General features: G+C 53.6%; 1 protein-coding gene and 1 long non-coding RNA gene across 3 annotated transcripts; both read right to left on the bottom strand.

Annotated features, from left to right (window-relative positions):
• Positions 1 to 3,063: 3,063 nt before the first annotated feature.
• PRRG3 (proline rich and Gla domain 3) lies at positions 3,064 to 6,020 on the bottom strand. The gene is made up of 3 exons (XM_026084011.1): positions 5,981 to 6,020; positions 4,663 to 4,823; positions 3,064 to 4,105 (listed from the first exon to the last, which is right to left on the bottom strand). Exons 1-3 carry the CDS (start codon positions 6,018 to 6,020, stop codon positions 3,569 to 3,571), a joined length of 738 nt encoding a protein of 245 aa, XP_025939796.1. The 3' UTR covers positions 3,064 to 3,568.
• Positions 6,021 to 7,248: 1,228 nt separating this feature from the next.
• Positions 7,249 to 11,451, bottom strand: LOC112974763. 2 transcript variants are annotated; one of them, XR_003256386.1, is made up of 4 exons: positions 11,377 to 11,451; positions 9,572 to 9,613; positions 8,646 to 8,844; positions 7,249 to 7,669 (listed from the first exon to the last, which is right to left on the bottom strand). It is a non-coding gene; the product is annotated as an uncharacterized LOC112974763 (long non-coding RNA). The 2 variants fall into 2 exon arrangements; XR_003256385.1 differs by lacking the exon at positions 11,377 to 11,451 and having other exon boundaries at positions 9,572 to 10,030.
• Positions 11,452 to 13,378: the final 1,927 nt, after the last annotated feature.

Genomic DNA, 13,378 nt, shown 5'->3' with positions numbered 1-13,378 from the left:
TCAAAACAATGTGGGCACCTAAATCCCTTCAAAGACTTTAGGAAATGCCTCCACACTTCATCTGCTGGTCAGGACTCACAATTCCCAATCATTTCCCAATTCTCACCGCATGCCTGGGAAGTCGGACGCTCCTGTCCGATGAGGGGGACTCGAGGCTTCGTTCCCGGCCCCACTGCAGCACACCGTGGGTCTCCAGCCCCGCACCCGGCCGCACAGAGGAGCTGGTCCGAGGTGCAGCCGTGCCCGGAGGGGTACTGGTGCTGTCCTCCCACAGCTGCCTTTGCAGCCCGCATGCCTCCACCCCACTGCAGAGCTGAGCCCACACACCCACACAAAACGCAAACCCAGCTAGGCCTGGGAAGACATCCCCAGTCCCAGGAGTTCAGGAAAAAGCCACCCTGCACCACTCAGACAGTGAGGGTTTTTTAATAAATATCTTTTTGCACAGAAATATACCAAGTTTTACAGAATACAAACTGCAGGGATAATGACTGAGCATCAAAGACAGAGGATCCAAGAGTGCCCTTCTGTCTCCCTCTGGTCTTTTCCAGGCTCCGACCCAGACGCTCATCGTCAGGTCTTCGCATAACCCCACTTTGCTAAGGCTGAGAGGCAAAGTAAGGGCCTGGGAGGAGACAGACAAGGTGCCGGCAGCCGCAAGCCCCACAGGCGTGGGCCCTGCCCCAGCAACRGCCGCGCTGGGTAAACCTGGGCTCTGGGCTGAGCGGACCTGCTGCGAGCGCACTGCTGGGACCAAGGGGGACAGCGGGGTGCAAGGCCATGGGCAGCCCACAGACGTACAACGGCTTTTCGGTGCCGGTGGAGAGACTGGTGCTGGGGTGAACTCCGAGGACTGGCAGCGCTGGGTGTTTCTGGGCTAGCCGGGGCTGGAGGCGGTGAGCAGGACCTCCTTTTTAACCCATTATATGTTACTGGGAAAGGACAGGCCCATCACTTGGACCCTGCAAGGGGCTGCCCTCCCGGCTCAGCTCCAGGAAGGGGGACATGCTTGCTCCACAGCAAAGTGCCCGGCTCAGCCCTGCCCTGCCACCGCGACCACCCAGCAGCCAGAGGCGCCAGGGCTTGGCCCCGCTCCCATCYCACTGGTGTCCCCGGCTGCCAGGGCCTGGGGCACGCCGTGATCAGTCAGTTTGCACCTGTGCAGCCATTTCTCAGGGCAGCTGTGATTTTGTGCCGTTTCTCTTCCTAGTTTTGCTGCTTCCAGGGTTGGGGGGTCTCTTTGTTTCTCTCTGCCTTGTTCCTTTGTCCACTGAAGACTGAGAAACGAGGGAAAAGCCCCAGGGGTGGCCAAAAGGAGATGGGGGGGGGGTAAATTCCCCACTTAGGCCCTCAGCAGTCACATGGGGGCTGCCCCCAAGCCAAGGGCTCATGCCCCAATCAGAGGTTCATGCCTGCAGGGAACGGGATTGAAAGGAGGGGAAGGGGAAAAAGCTAGACCAGAGCATCAGCTCCTGTAAGCCCTTCGCCTCCTTGCGATCGGGAAGATGAGAGTCGTGGGGAGAGGTCCCCTCAGCTCGGGCCAGGCAGGGCAGGGGGGGTGCAGATCATGTGGTTAATGGGTCCCCTGTTATGTGCACATCTGCCCTTGTTTTGCCCCGTTAGCCTGTGGGCCTGAAACCCAGAGCAACCCACTAGGCCCTGTCCCCTGCTCCCAAGGGACCAGCCCAGGGGGGAGCACTGCGTTTTCAACTCTCCCATGGGCACCAGCATGAGATCTCCCCACATGTTCGCAGATGACAGAGGGATCTCTCAAACCTGTAAGATCTAGAAAAGTTCCCAACACCTTCATATCCCCCCATGCAAGATCTTTTTGCCCTCCCCTCCAATAAGATGAAACCAAGGGCCCAGGTAGGCTCTATCCTTACAGACGAGGAAACTGAGGCAGTGTCGTAGCAAGTGAGTTGCAACTTCACCCAGCACGAGGGGCAGAGAGGACAGGCTCTAGGGGGACAGTCTGTCTAGACCAGGCCCAGTCCCAGCAGCCGCGCTCCCACTTTCCAGGTTGCAGCTGGGTTGGCAGCCAAAGGCACTACCCGACCTGTCCAGCGAACGATCTCTGTTCTGCAAGTCCAGGTTGGGGCTGCCTGGGCTCAGCTCCCCAGCAAGGTCCTGCTGCAGTCCTCATCACCCTCATCACACTCCTTCTAGTGCCCCCAGCTACGCAACCACCCATGGGATGGAGCAGCAGCAGACCCTCCATGGCCGTGGCTACCAAGCTCTCTGCCCACCACAGGGTCTTGGAGGACAGCAGGGTCCCACAACCCCCCTTGCCTGCTCTGCATGATGAAAAACCTTGAAAAGAGGGCAAGGCAGGAGATGGAAGTTTGGGGTAGGGAAGGGGGCACCATTCTATCTGCTCCAAGCAGAGAGGTCCATCCACATTCTCCTGTCTGAAGAAGACAATGATTCACAACTGAATGACGGGAGAACAACTGAGATGGAGGTTTGCCAGGGACCAGCCACAGGACCAGTCTGTAACTGTATCCCACCTCCGTGGGAGACAGCAGGCAGGCAAGCCTCCCAGAGAGAGGAGTAGCCCTGCTGTTTAAAGCCAAAGGACCACCTTTGGCTCAAGGTCAGAGAAGACCCCACAAGCCAGCTCCACCGCAGCCAGCCATCCTGCTCCCAGCACACCCTGGAGGGCTCTGCATTCCCCCCTTAGCACCCTGCAGCAGGAAAACAGAGGCCATCAGGAAAGGAACTGCTGGGACGCTATTCCAGAGTGACTTACCTCACGGACAAGATCACCACCAGCCTTCCCTCCTTTCAAAAGGGATCTAGATCACAAAACACTTCCAAGCTGTTCCTCCCTGTTCTCCAAACAATATCACCACAGGCAACACAGGAGAGACCAAGCTACCCACTCCCACCTAGTAGATAACTCACACGTGGGGGGAACTTTCTTCCCTGAATGCAGAGTGTGGACACTGACTGTGAGAACAGAGAGAAATTCACAGCACCCCTCCTGCATCCCCAACTCCTAATCAGAACCCCGAGCAGCAAAACAGGGTCTGGTGAAGACTGAGGTCTCAGCACATCATGAATCAGCTCCAGTGAACTTGGGCATGGAAAGGAACAACTCCAAAGACCCCTTCTGTCCCAACACCAGTCCCACGGGTGCCTCAGGCCCATGAGCCAGTGTGTACACACGGTAGGGCTCCGCAGAGCCCCAGGGAGGCAGCAAGGCTGTTTTAATCATGGGAAATGTTATGTCTTTTTGAAGGGAAGGGAAGGAAATCAAATGCACCATGGGGAGACCCCCGCATTGAGACAGTAACAAGCTGCCACTCTGCTCTGGCTGCTACAGCACTTATGTGTGTGGAGAGCAGGGGGAAGGAGATGTCTGGCTGGACTCCAGAGCCATCCCCGTTTCCCACTCCCACCCCACTTTGGGACAGCTGTTTTTGGTAAGGAGGGTAAGGCTATTCTGTGATGGCACCAGCTTGTACAAGTGAGATGGGGTGCCGATTGGCACAGGAAGGGGAGGGATGGGTGTGAGCGTGAGCATGAGAGTGTGTGAAGTGGCAGGAGGGAGGCATCAGATCCACTATTTGCCCGCAGCAGAGGCAGCGGCCACGATCTCTTCGTACTTGGGTGGCGGGTCATTGTAGGAGACGCTGGTCTCTTCACCACTGCTGCTCTCCGGGTGCCCTGTCACCTCCTCATAGGAAGGCGGAGGGGTGGCACTGGACAGTCTGGAGAGGACAGAGACTGAATGCTCTGGTGGGTAGAGGGTGCCATCTTGCTGGGGGGTGCCCCCTCCTCTGCCATCTCCAACCACCCGGTTGCTTGCCTCTCGCTGATACTGGGTTTCCCCTTGGCTTTGCGACCGTTCCCGGTACACCATGACCCTGGGGAGGCTGCGCCCCGTTCGGCTGGCCAAGTAGCGGTTCTGGGCATAGGAAGGGCGGTGGCGGGTGGCCTTTTGAAGCTGGCACCTCCAGATGATGAAGAGGGCGATGACTATCAAAAGAGCCACTCCCAAGAGAGGGACCACCACGTACATAGCATCTGAGCGCTCTGTGCTGTGTCCAGGGTCCTTGACGGAGTAGACAGAGTTGGTGTAGCCTTTCCAGAACTCCATCTGTGGGAGAAACAGAGAAGCAACCATCATGTACTTGCACGTGGGACAAGCACTACCTGACTACCACCAGCACCAGACACACACTGCCCTCTCTGGGCCCACAGAGGAGGCAGAGTCATTTGGCTGTTCCCCACCACCCTCACCAGGGCTCTGAACCATTCTGCCAACATCTGAGGCACTGTGGCAACCAGCACAAAAGACTATATGAACACACCTCCACAGTGGCCAACAGCCCTCATGCCATGTAGACATCAATTTGGCTAATGCCAGCCCCAGCCTGGAGAACTGGGGACAGCAACGGGAATTTCTTACATGTGTCATTTGAGTGCCAACTTGACCTGGAAATGTGGGCAGGGTGCCCTGATGCTGGCAAAGCTGAAGGCATTGCCTGAAAAGCGTAACTGGAAAGAAAGGTCACAGCATGCTGTCCGCAGACAGAAGATGACAAAAGAACACAGGAGAGACCATTCCCTCCTGTGCTTTTCTTCTGTGCCCCCAGCTTGCTAAGGTGTAAGCATCTCACACGTCCATGGGGGAGTAGGTTGGGACACACATACCGTCTTCTCTTTGTTTTCGAACACTTCCTTGACCTCCTCATAACTGCAGACCTCCTCGATGCACTCTCGCTCAATGGTGCCCTGTCGTATCTCCTCCAGGAAGCCGTTGGCTCGGGGAAAGCGTTTCAGGACCGAGTGGGCATTCCTGGCCCCCAGGAACACTGCAACACACAAGGCAGAGAGATGATGAACAGAGACAATCCTGTGCTCACCTTTGCCCAGTCAGGCTTTCCCCAACTGCTGGGCTGCAGCACAGGATTTTGGTGACACAGACTGGGAAAAGGGATCAGAGACACCAAATAGCCCAGGGCTGCAATTCATCTAAGCTCCTAGTACAGCAGGGAAAGCCCATCAAGGGAGAGCAGACCCAAAGGGGAACAGGGCTCTTGGGGTCTGCCTGGAGACTCCAAGCACCAGTAATATCCTTCCACCGGGGCTGAGATGCTAGAGACACAGGAAGTGGCAGGTTCAGAGCACACAGGACAGCTTAAGAAGAGAGAGAAGACTCTAAGAAGACTTGCTTCCTGCCCTTGACAGGATTTCACCCCACTTGCTGGAGGGCAACCGAGATCCTGCAGCGCTGGGGAGTGGAGCCAGGCCTGTGTGCCATGACAGAGGGTCAGCACCAAACCCAGCACAGTTTGTCACCTCAGTCACCTGACACACAGTTCATTACACAGCACTTCACAGTCCTGCTTTTCATCACCCCAGAGCCTCCCCTCTTGCTTCATACATCCACAGTCCCCCTTCAGGCCTGTTCAGTCCCCTCAGTGCTGCCAGCACCAGAACTGGGGATGAACACAGGCACCTCAAAGCAGAAGAGCCGCCCAGCATTGCTCCAGTCAACACCTCACTGGGGCATGGTCATACATGCAAGCAGAGCCAGCGCCGGGGAGGAGCCAGCCTGGGGATAGGAGAGCTCCCAGCAAGGAGACACTGAGCCCCCAACTCAACAGGCTAGAGCACACACAGCAGACAAGCTGCTTGAACAGATTTGAGGAAACCTTTTAGCATTCTCCAAGGACTATGGGAAAAGAGGCCAACCTCCCCAAATCCTCAAGCACTTAGCATCACCTCCCAGAGAAGGTGGGCCAGAGGCCAAGCAGATCTTCAAGCAAAGCAGTTAGGAGGGCACAAGGCAGCTGCCCCAGGCCCAGCAGCCAGTCACCGTAGCCAGGACCAAGCAATACCACCAATAACTTGGGGACATTGCCTGCCCACCAAATCATTGTTTCAGGACAAGCAGGTCCTCCTGAGCTTCCAGAAGGGCTCTGGGGGGGCAAGACCAGGCTCCATACAAGGAGGACAGACTGCGTACTGGAAGCTGGCATCCAGGCTGGAAGCTGCTGCAGGGTCATACAAGCTCAGGAGGCTTCAAGAACTCTGTACAGGACCCAGAGGAATCAGTGTGCCTTTGCCCCAGCCTAGGACCAACAAGGGCAAACATCTCCAAAACATGGGGACCACACAGAGGATGAAGAGTCAAATGCTGAAACCAACCTGAGAAACCTCATCAAATGGCCTCACATCCCCATCCCTATTGCCTTTTGGTGCAGAGGCTTTGCAGATCTTCCTCTGCTCCCAAAGCCAGGGAGCCTCTACCTTGCCTACATCAGCCAGCGAGATCTCACCACAGAGCATGAGTCAGGAAGCCAGACTGAGCAGTGATGGCATTTATTTGTCTGCAAAAGATATAGCTCCTTTTTAGCATCTCCCACCATATTCTGCAGGAGGGACACCTCTGTGGGGTGCAGGGAGCAAGCACCTAACAGAACCTGCAGCAGCCCAGAAAGAGATAAACGAGTTGTTACCAGRAAGCAGCTCTCTGCACAGATCATGACCCTCCCAGGATCCAAACATCCTGTGAACATATTTCATAAGAGAGCATTTCCGTAATGGAGCTCAGCACACCCAAATGGTGGACTGTCATCAACTCTTCCCGCCCAGCCACCTAATCCTGCCACTTCCCTTGAGTGAGACGAATCAGTTCAGCTGGCTGATCCACAGAAACCTATTTACCTCGATCACCCTCAGGCTTAGTCTTCCACTGGATCAACCAGATGAACCAACTCACACTGTGGCAACATCAACAGATGCACGACGAGGTGGCAAGGGGACAACTGGACTTTCCCATTAGACCAGCTTAGCTGTAATGCAAAAACACTCCTTCAGTAAGGAGCTTGGTAAAGGATCAAACATAACAGTAAAAAGTTACGCGCTTCTGTCATTAGGAGCCTTTTACCAGAGAGTGTGACAGGTTTCTTTCTGCTTAACCTTTGATTTATCCAGCTCCTAAAACAATGCAGCAAGATATTTCTGAGAATATTTGCAAATGTAAAGGCAGGGACAGGGCTGTGGCCATAAGCAGTTACTGCAAACTACGCCATCCCATGCTTAGAGGATTTTTTTGTGCTGTGTGGGTGCATTTTTCCCCCATGATTTATTAACGGCTTGCTTCAGTGAGAGAGTTTGCAGAGGGCTGAACCATTGAGGTGTGAATGAAGAACAGCATGAATGATGCGAGTCAGAGACTTCCCCTCAGAACCGACTTTATTATGCAAACTTTTTTTTTTTTTTTTTTTTTTTTTTAAAACAAGGGCAACCAAAAAAGTGTTTTCAAGAGGCAGAGAAGATGCCCCACAGGAAGGCAAGGATCAGCTTGCCTCAGCTTTCACTGTTGAGAAGGGCTATACCAGCTGGACAGGGAGTGGGTTTTCAGGCCTTCTCTTGAGCCTTTCCTGAAGAAGAGGAGATTTCATAAAGATACCATCCATTCTGCAAACATCCCATCCTTCGCTGGAGAAGTCTGGCCTCAACTCCTTTGCCTCAATCAGGCTGCAGTATCAACTCTTCCCTCCTCAGCGCTTCAGTCTGAGCCTCTTGCCAACTTCCTCAGCATGTCTTGGAGCAACAGGCTTGGCTGCACATCTCGGGCTGTCAGGGTTTTCCATCCCTGCAGATACCAGTCATTTGCCCCATTCCTCGCTTTGCCATGCTGAAGTGGCCACTATGATGGGAAATAAAAACAAATAGGCAGGCAGGCAGATATCAAGAGCAACGTCCCAACTGAAAGCATGCTGGGACAGAGGCTTGTGCCTCTCCCCCCACCCAATCTCCCTGGGGGATCTAGAAATGATGGAACAGTAGAAATGTAAAGTGACTGCTCCCTCCCCTCTCCCACATGGAAAGAAAGTGCAAAGAGCTCTCACAAGCCTAGGGACCAGAGCAGGAACACCAATGGCCTTAGTAAACAAGAGCCTTGCAAACTCTTATCTCCTGCCTGGGACCCTCAACGCACATGAGGAGCAGACAGCTGAGCAGGAGCAAGTACTGTCCTCAAACCACAGGGCAGAGGAGAGTCTTCCCACAGCCCAGCGGTGTCAGTACTGACTCCTTGTGCCTCTCCAAGTCTCCCTGCACCAGCTAGAGCACTGGCATTCAGAAAAGGTCAGAGCTTTAGGCAGGGGGAACAAGAGCCAAGGACTGGGTTCACTGCCATCCCTCCTACATTTCCTAAGGTGCTGCTGGCCCCTGGTGGCAGGCAGGCTGGGTAGGCCATGCCACTAACCCACAGTTCTCCTGCTTGGCATGCAGAAACACCCTAAGGGCTGCTTCTCTTCAGAGTGACATGCAACTGTGTCTGGAAAGAGGCAGCCAGGGCTCCAAGCCAGGCACTGTGGGAGAGCACAAGTGGGTGACCATGCTGGCCAAGGGGACTGCTCAGTGGCCAGGGGCACTGCCACCATGAGGGGCAACTCCCACAACCAGCAAGGGCTGCTGAGCAGGCACCCAGAGGGCAAAGCTCCAGGAGGGAGAAAAGGTAGCAGCTGGAGGAGGGCAGGGGCCCAGCTAGGTACACACCTCATTAACAGAGGATTAAAACTGTATTTTAAAAACACTATTTGTGTCAGAGTCTGAAACAGCCTGAAGATCTCTGCTCCCTCCCCCAAGTGGCACAGCACAGATGATAAAGGAATGCATACCTGTCATCCCTGGAGTCCTCCTCCTGCCCAGCTTGACTACTGCCTCCACCTTCATAGCTGGCTCCGGTGACACCCCAAGCAGATCCCGAGATCCCAGATCTCTAGTACCTCCCTGTCCTGTTCATCATCCTCCAGGCAGTTCAGAACCACCGTCTTCCTTGTGTTCCCATCACATAGCTGCATGCAGCCTCCATGCAGGCTGCCCGGAAGAGCGAGGGGGGAAGGTTCAGTCCAGCTCTTTACAGACCACATGCCATTTTCCACCCTGCACCCTCGCTAGCCTCAGCCCAGCTTTAACCAGGCCAGCCCCCAGGCCCACTGGTCCCGAGCGGCCCTCTGCTAGGCACTTGTTCAGACACCAAGACCCAGCATGCTCCCAGCAGGGCTGACACAGAGCTGTTAAACAGCTGCCCAAGCCTCCACTGGAAACACAGAGCCTGAGTGAGCATCACCAGCCACACACATTACAGGGCAGCAAGGCCCTCAGGCTGGGAAGCTTGTGGGATGCAACTCATGGGCCACCTCCATGAGGAGCACCGTTGTTAGGAGACCCCTGTGCAGACCAGCAACCCCTGCAGAGGGGCCAGTCAGTCCAAAGAGCCTTAGGGAGTCATGCCTTGCACAAACAAAGATAATACAAATAAAGAAACACTGCAGCATCCAGGGAGTCCTAGAGAGGTCAGCGCTTCAGCACCACCTCTCAGCTTCCACCTTGCACAGGGGAGAGAGAAGCATAAGACAGGCTGGACCTCAAACCTTGTCCAGGGAAAACAGCCACTGGCATCTGCTCCCCAGAGAATAACGGCCCCTCTCCCCCCAAAAAGCACAGACACAGGCGCCCCTTCCTTGAGAGGTGGCTGCAAAACACTCCCCTTCTCCCCTGCGGTGCCACTGCCACCTCTCTGCCTTGAGTGAGGAACACTTACTTGCCATGCTGCCTCACTCGGCTACTGGGGGCTCCCACCTACCTGCAGGGAAGAAAACAGGAGAGTCACTGAGAGCTCAGACTTCAGCCCAGCAGTCCCTGAAGCCCAAGCCCTCCAACACCCGGGGTCAGATCTGTGCAGAAAGCAGGGTGCTATCTGGTGGACCCATGACTGATCTCAGTCAAGCGCTACCTTTTCTGAGAGCCAAGGACTCAATCAGCCTCCCCACCCAACACATGGCTGGAGAGCCCAAAGCTGCCCAGGGTATCCCCAGTTCTCAGGCAACAGCATGCGTCACAGCGCTCTGAAAGACACAGCGATCTCCCATCTCCCAGCAGAAGGCTGTTTGGACATGGCCCATCTATGCTGAATTTCCAGGGCCCATGGCAGAAGGAGGCCAGAAGTACCCCAAGAACCCCCTCAACAGGAGACAGGTTTGTAACAGGAGTACCCACACAATGCACAGGAGAGAGGTGTGGAAGACGGAGGCTCAAGAACATGTTTTGCCATTACTGGCTTTTGTGGTTCATGTTTCCAAACTGCTTCCAAAAAACCAGTGTCCTCAGATTAACAACTAGATCATTGCCTAGACAGAAGACATCTGCTCCTCACTCCCTACCTACAGCCCTCCTAGGAAGGGAGGGCAGAAGGAAAAAATCAGGCCCAACCTTGCAACCTGTCAAGCACTTTGCTTTCTTTGAGTCCACAGAAATCAAGGATGCTCAGAAATGGTCAGCGTCTCTAAGAGACAGAGACTTCAACATAAACAGCATGGGACAAAGAGCAAAAGGGAGAGACTTCCCTTCACTTGATTTGGACACCCTTAAAACAGTCAGTGAGATATCTCCACCCAACAAGGAGATGCACATGAAGAACAATTAGGGATGTTCTGCTGAGCGTAGAAAGTGCATCTGGCACCATATTCTTCCTCTGCCTGGCCTGCCAGCTGTCATCAGCTGCTTGGGGCAGGTCTCTGCTGTACTTGTACAGCACCTAGCCCAGTGAGGGCCAGGTCTCTGCCCAAGAAGCCCAGATTGCTGAGACACATCCTAACTAGAAAGGGAAGAACTGAGATCAGGGAGAAGCCCTTTATCTCGTTAGAAGATCCAGCCTGTGTGTTAGAAGCTGCTGGGAACAGTCTGCTACTCTTCCCTCACAAAAGAGATTGATGGATACAGGTAAAGCAGTCATCTTGTTTTAGATCAACTTCACAGTCATACCAATTCTCACTTCTGCAACTCCTACCCACAATCTGCAATAAACATGGCTGTACTGTTTCCTCCACTGCTATAAAGCATACAGCACATTACATAGCAGGAGAGGAAAGGATACATACCTCCTCTAAAAGACATTTGGCCAAGCTAAGAGCAGCAGCAACAACGCAGGAGCTGCCTACACACCCAGTAAGGCAGTTTTCCTGCTGGAACAGCACCTTTTGCACTTCAAAAGCTAAACTAAACTAAGACCCACAGGAGTGAAAAATGTATTTCTGCAGAGGCAGAGTATATCCTTCTCTGCTCATAGGAGGAATTTTTTGCTTGTTTTTCGTGGTTTGTCTTTTCATCATGCTCTAACACTGAGCTAAACACATGAGTAGCGAGGCCCCTTCCCTTCCCCTCCCACATACTACCCACAGATCAGACTCTGGCCAAACCCAGCTCCCGTCACCTTCAAAGGGGCACCTGTGACAAAAATCACAACTCTGTCAAAAAACACAGGTGACAGGACCAAACTCCTATGGGGATTTATACTGAATGAAGGAGCAAAGGCAGTTAGTAACAGCAGGAATTAAAACACATCCTGACCTAAGATCCACGACTTTGGATAGTCAGTCTTGACCCAAAAGCACTTTGATTGGCTCAGCTGAAGTGAGGTCAGCGACAGCAGGCCATTCACTGGGTGAGCAGTGTTAGAAACAAATTTCTTAGAAGGCAAGAATCCAGACACACAGGAGGGTTGAAGCATCACCACCAACACAGGCAGTATCCATCCTCACCAACAGCCCACTTCTGAGTAAAACTAGCATTTCTCCCTGCCAAAACAAGGTTTCATATGGCTTCTGAGATTCCTGTACCAGGAATGGCAAGAAGCCAAGCAAGCCTGGAGCTGTGTGGCAGGCAGCTTCCAGAGCCAGAAAGCAGACTCTTTAAAACAGTTGTGAAACTCAGATTGTGAAACTCAGGCTGGAATTCAAGCAGAAGCAGGGGAAATCAGCAGAACAGAATTACATAAATCAATCTGCCATCTCCTGTATCTCACAGTCCAGACTAGAAGGCTGTTCACTTTTTTTTTCACAAGGAATCGCATACCTGATCTTGCTTCTCTAAGTCATTTTTATGGATCTCTGAGAGCAGTTTCACAGGCCTGCAGGATCTGTGCATCCCAGGTTGACAATCACTCCCTCACAGGCTGTGTCATCTATAAGCAAAGACTACCTGACCTGCTTTTTCTGTAATCAGTTTTTATTAAGAAAGCCAAGCCCACAAGATAAAATACACTGTATGGAAAACTTGCCATAGTTTCCATAACACAAAAACTTTGTACCACAGGTTATTATGGGCAGTAAGCACCACATCCCCCCCCATTTGACAGCAGTACTGAGTCACAGAAATAACACTGGACATTCAAGACCAGATTTGTCAGTGCGCCAGGCTCCACAACCCATGTGGTACATCAGGCAACATGTTTCAGGCGTAAGAGCATAGTGATGATGAGTTTGCAAAGATTTTTTTCTTTAACTTCTTCCAAAGAGGAGGGCTGATGCACATCATATCAGAGCTCAGAGATTGTTTATTACAGTGCAACAATAAACCAGGTCTACACAAGCCTAAAAGCATCACAAATGCCAACCTCTGGGCGTGTGTGAGAAATGAGGACATCCCAGTTACTCATTTCTATTTCCACATGCAAATTCCTAACCACCTTCACCAGCTCCAGCACCTCAGATGAGCAGGAAAGCTGGACCACCACACGCTCTGACAACACATGAGTAACATCCGTTCTGCCTCTGCTCAGCCAAATAAGCTGAAAGAAGCCTGAAGCTGGAGGCTGACCTCAGCACACGCCCACCCAATCCAGGTGGCCCCCCCCCGCTTCCCAACATGCGAGTGGCATTCACCTCCTCTGTAAATACCCCCACCGATAGGAGGTTGCTAAGGTAACCATGAGGAGGCGCGAGGGACGCAGCCATGAGAGCGAGGATGCTGCAGTCACACATTTGTGTCTCCCCCGGGCTCCCCCCATCTCCGCCCCTGCTCTCGTCACTGTTGCCAAAGGAGGAAATCGTGCTGGTAAAATATGGTGCGTGCGCAGCCCCAGCCCCCAGCAGACTTTGAGTAGGCATGGGGGGGAAGAAGGAGGTAGACTGGGAAGCAGCATCTCCTTGCCAGGTTTGGGGGCACTGGCACGGGGTGGGGGGTGATGCGCGGACCACGGCACCCTGCAAATACTACTGACGTGCCACAGCATACAGAGAGGCTGTCAGATCTCTTGGCATCACACTGTCACAGCTGCCAGCAGCCCAGCAAGATTTTAGCAATATTTGGGGTTTTCTGTGCCAAGATCCACATTGGGGTAGGAGAGGCTGCACCGGCTCCACTTGCCAGAGACAGTAGTGTCCCTGCAGGGTGCCAGGAAACTTCAACCTCCCAAAACAGCCCTCAGAGCCAATCCCATGTTGCCTGCCCTCATGCTGCCCCCCAGCCAGCCTCCACCCTGACCCACAGGACCCCCGAGGCTGCCCCTGTCCTCTCCTCCCTTCCTGACTCTTCCTTCCTCTGCTCCTCTCCATGTCAGCCTCCTCTCCGC

The sequence above is a fragment of the Apteryx rowi genome, unplaced genomic scaffold, assembly GCF_003343035.1.
Source record: "Apteryx rowi isolate R43461 unplaced genomic scaffold, aptRow1 scaffold_1180, whole genome shotgun sequence".
Lineage (NCBI taxonomy): Eukaryota > Metazoa > Chordata > Aves > Apterygiformes > Apterygidae > Apteryx > Apteryx rowi.
Note: the sequence above shows the minus strand (reverse complement) of the source record. Positions and strands in the feature narration are given on the sequence as shown.

Bases quoted from the DNA above. Each gene is read 5' to 3' on its own strand.
- PRRG3 (XM_026084011.1), bottom strand. From the start codon at position 6,020: ATGACCCTGCAGCAGCTTCCAGCCTGGATGCCAGCTTCCA. The intron at 4,824-5,980 runs GTACGCAGTCTG...TGTGTGTTGCAG, and splicing joins AGCCTGGATGCCAGCTTCCA to TGTTCCTGGGGGCCAGGAAT. The intron at 4,106-4,662 runs GTATGTGTGTCC...TTTCTCCCACAG, and splicing joins TCGAAAACAAAGAGAAGACG to ATGGAGTTCTGGAAAGGCTA.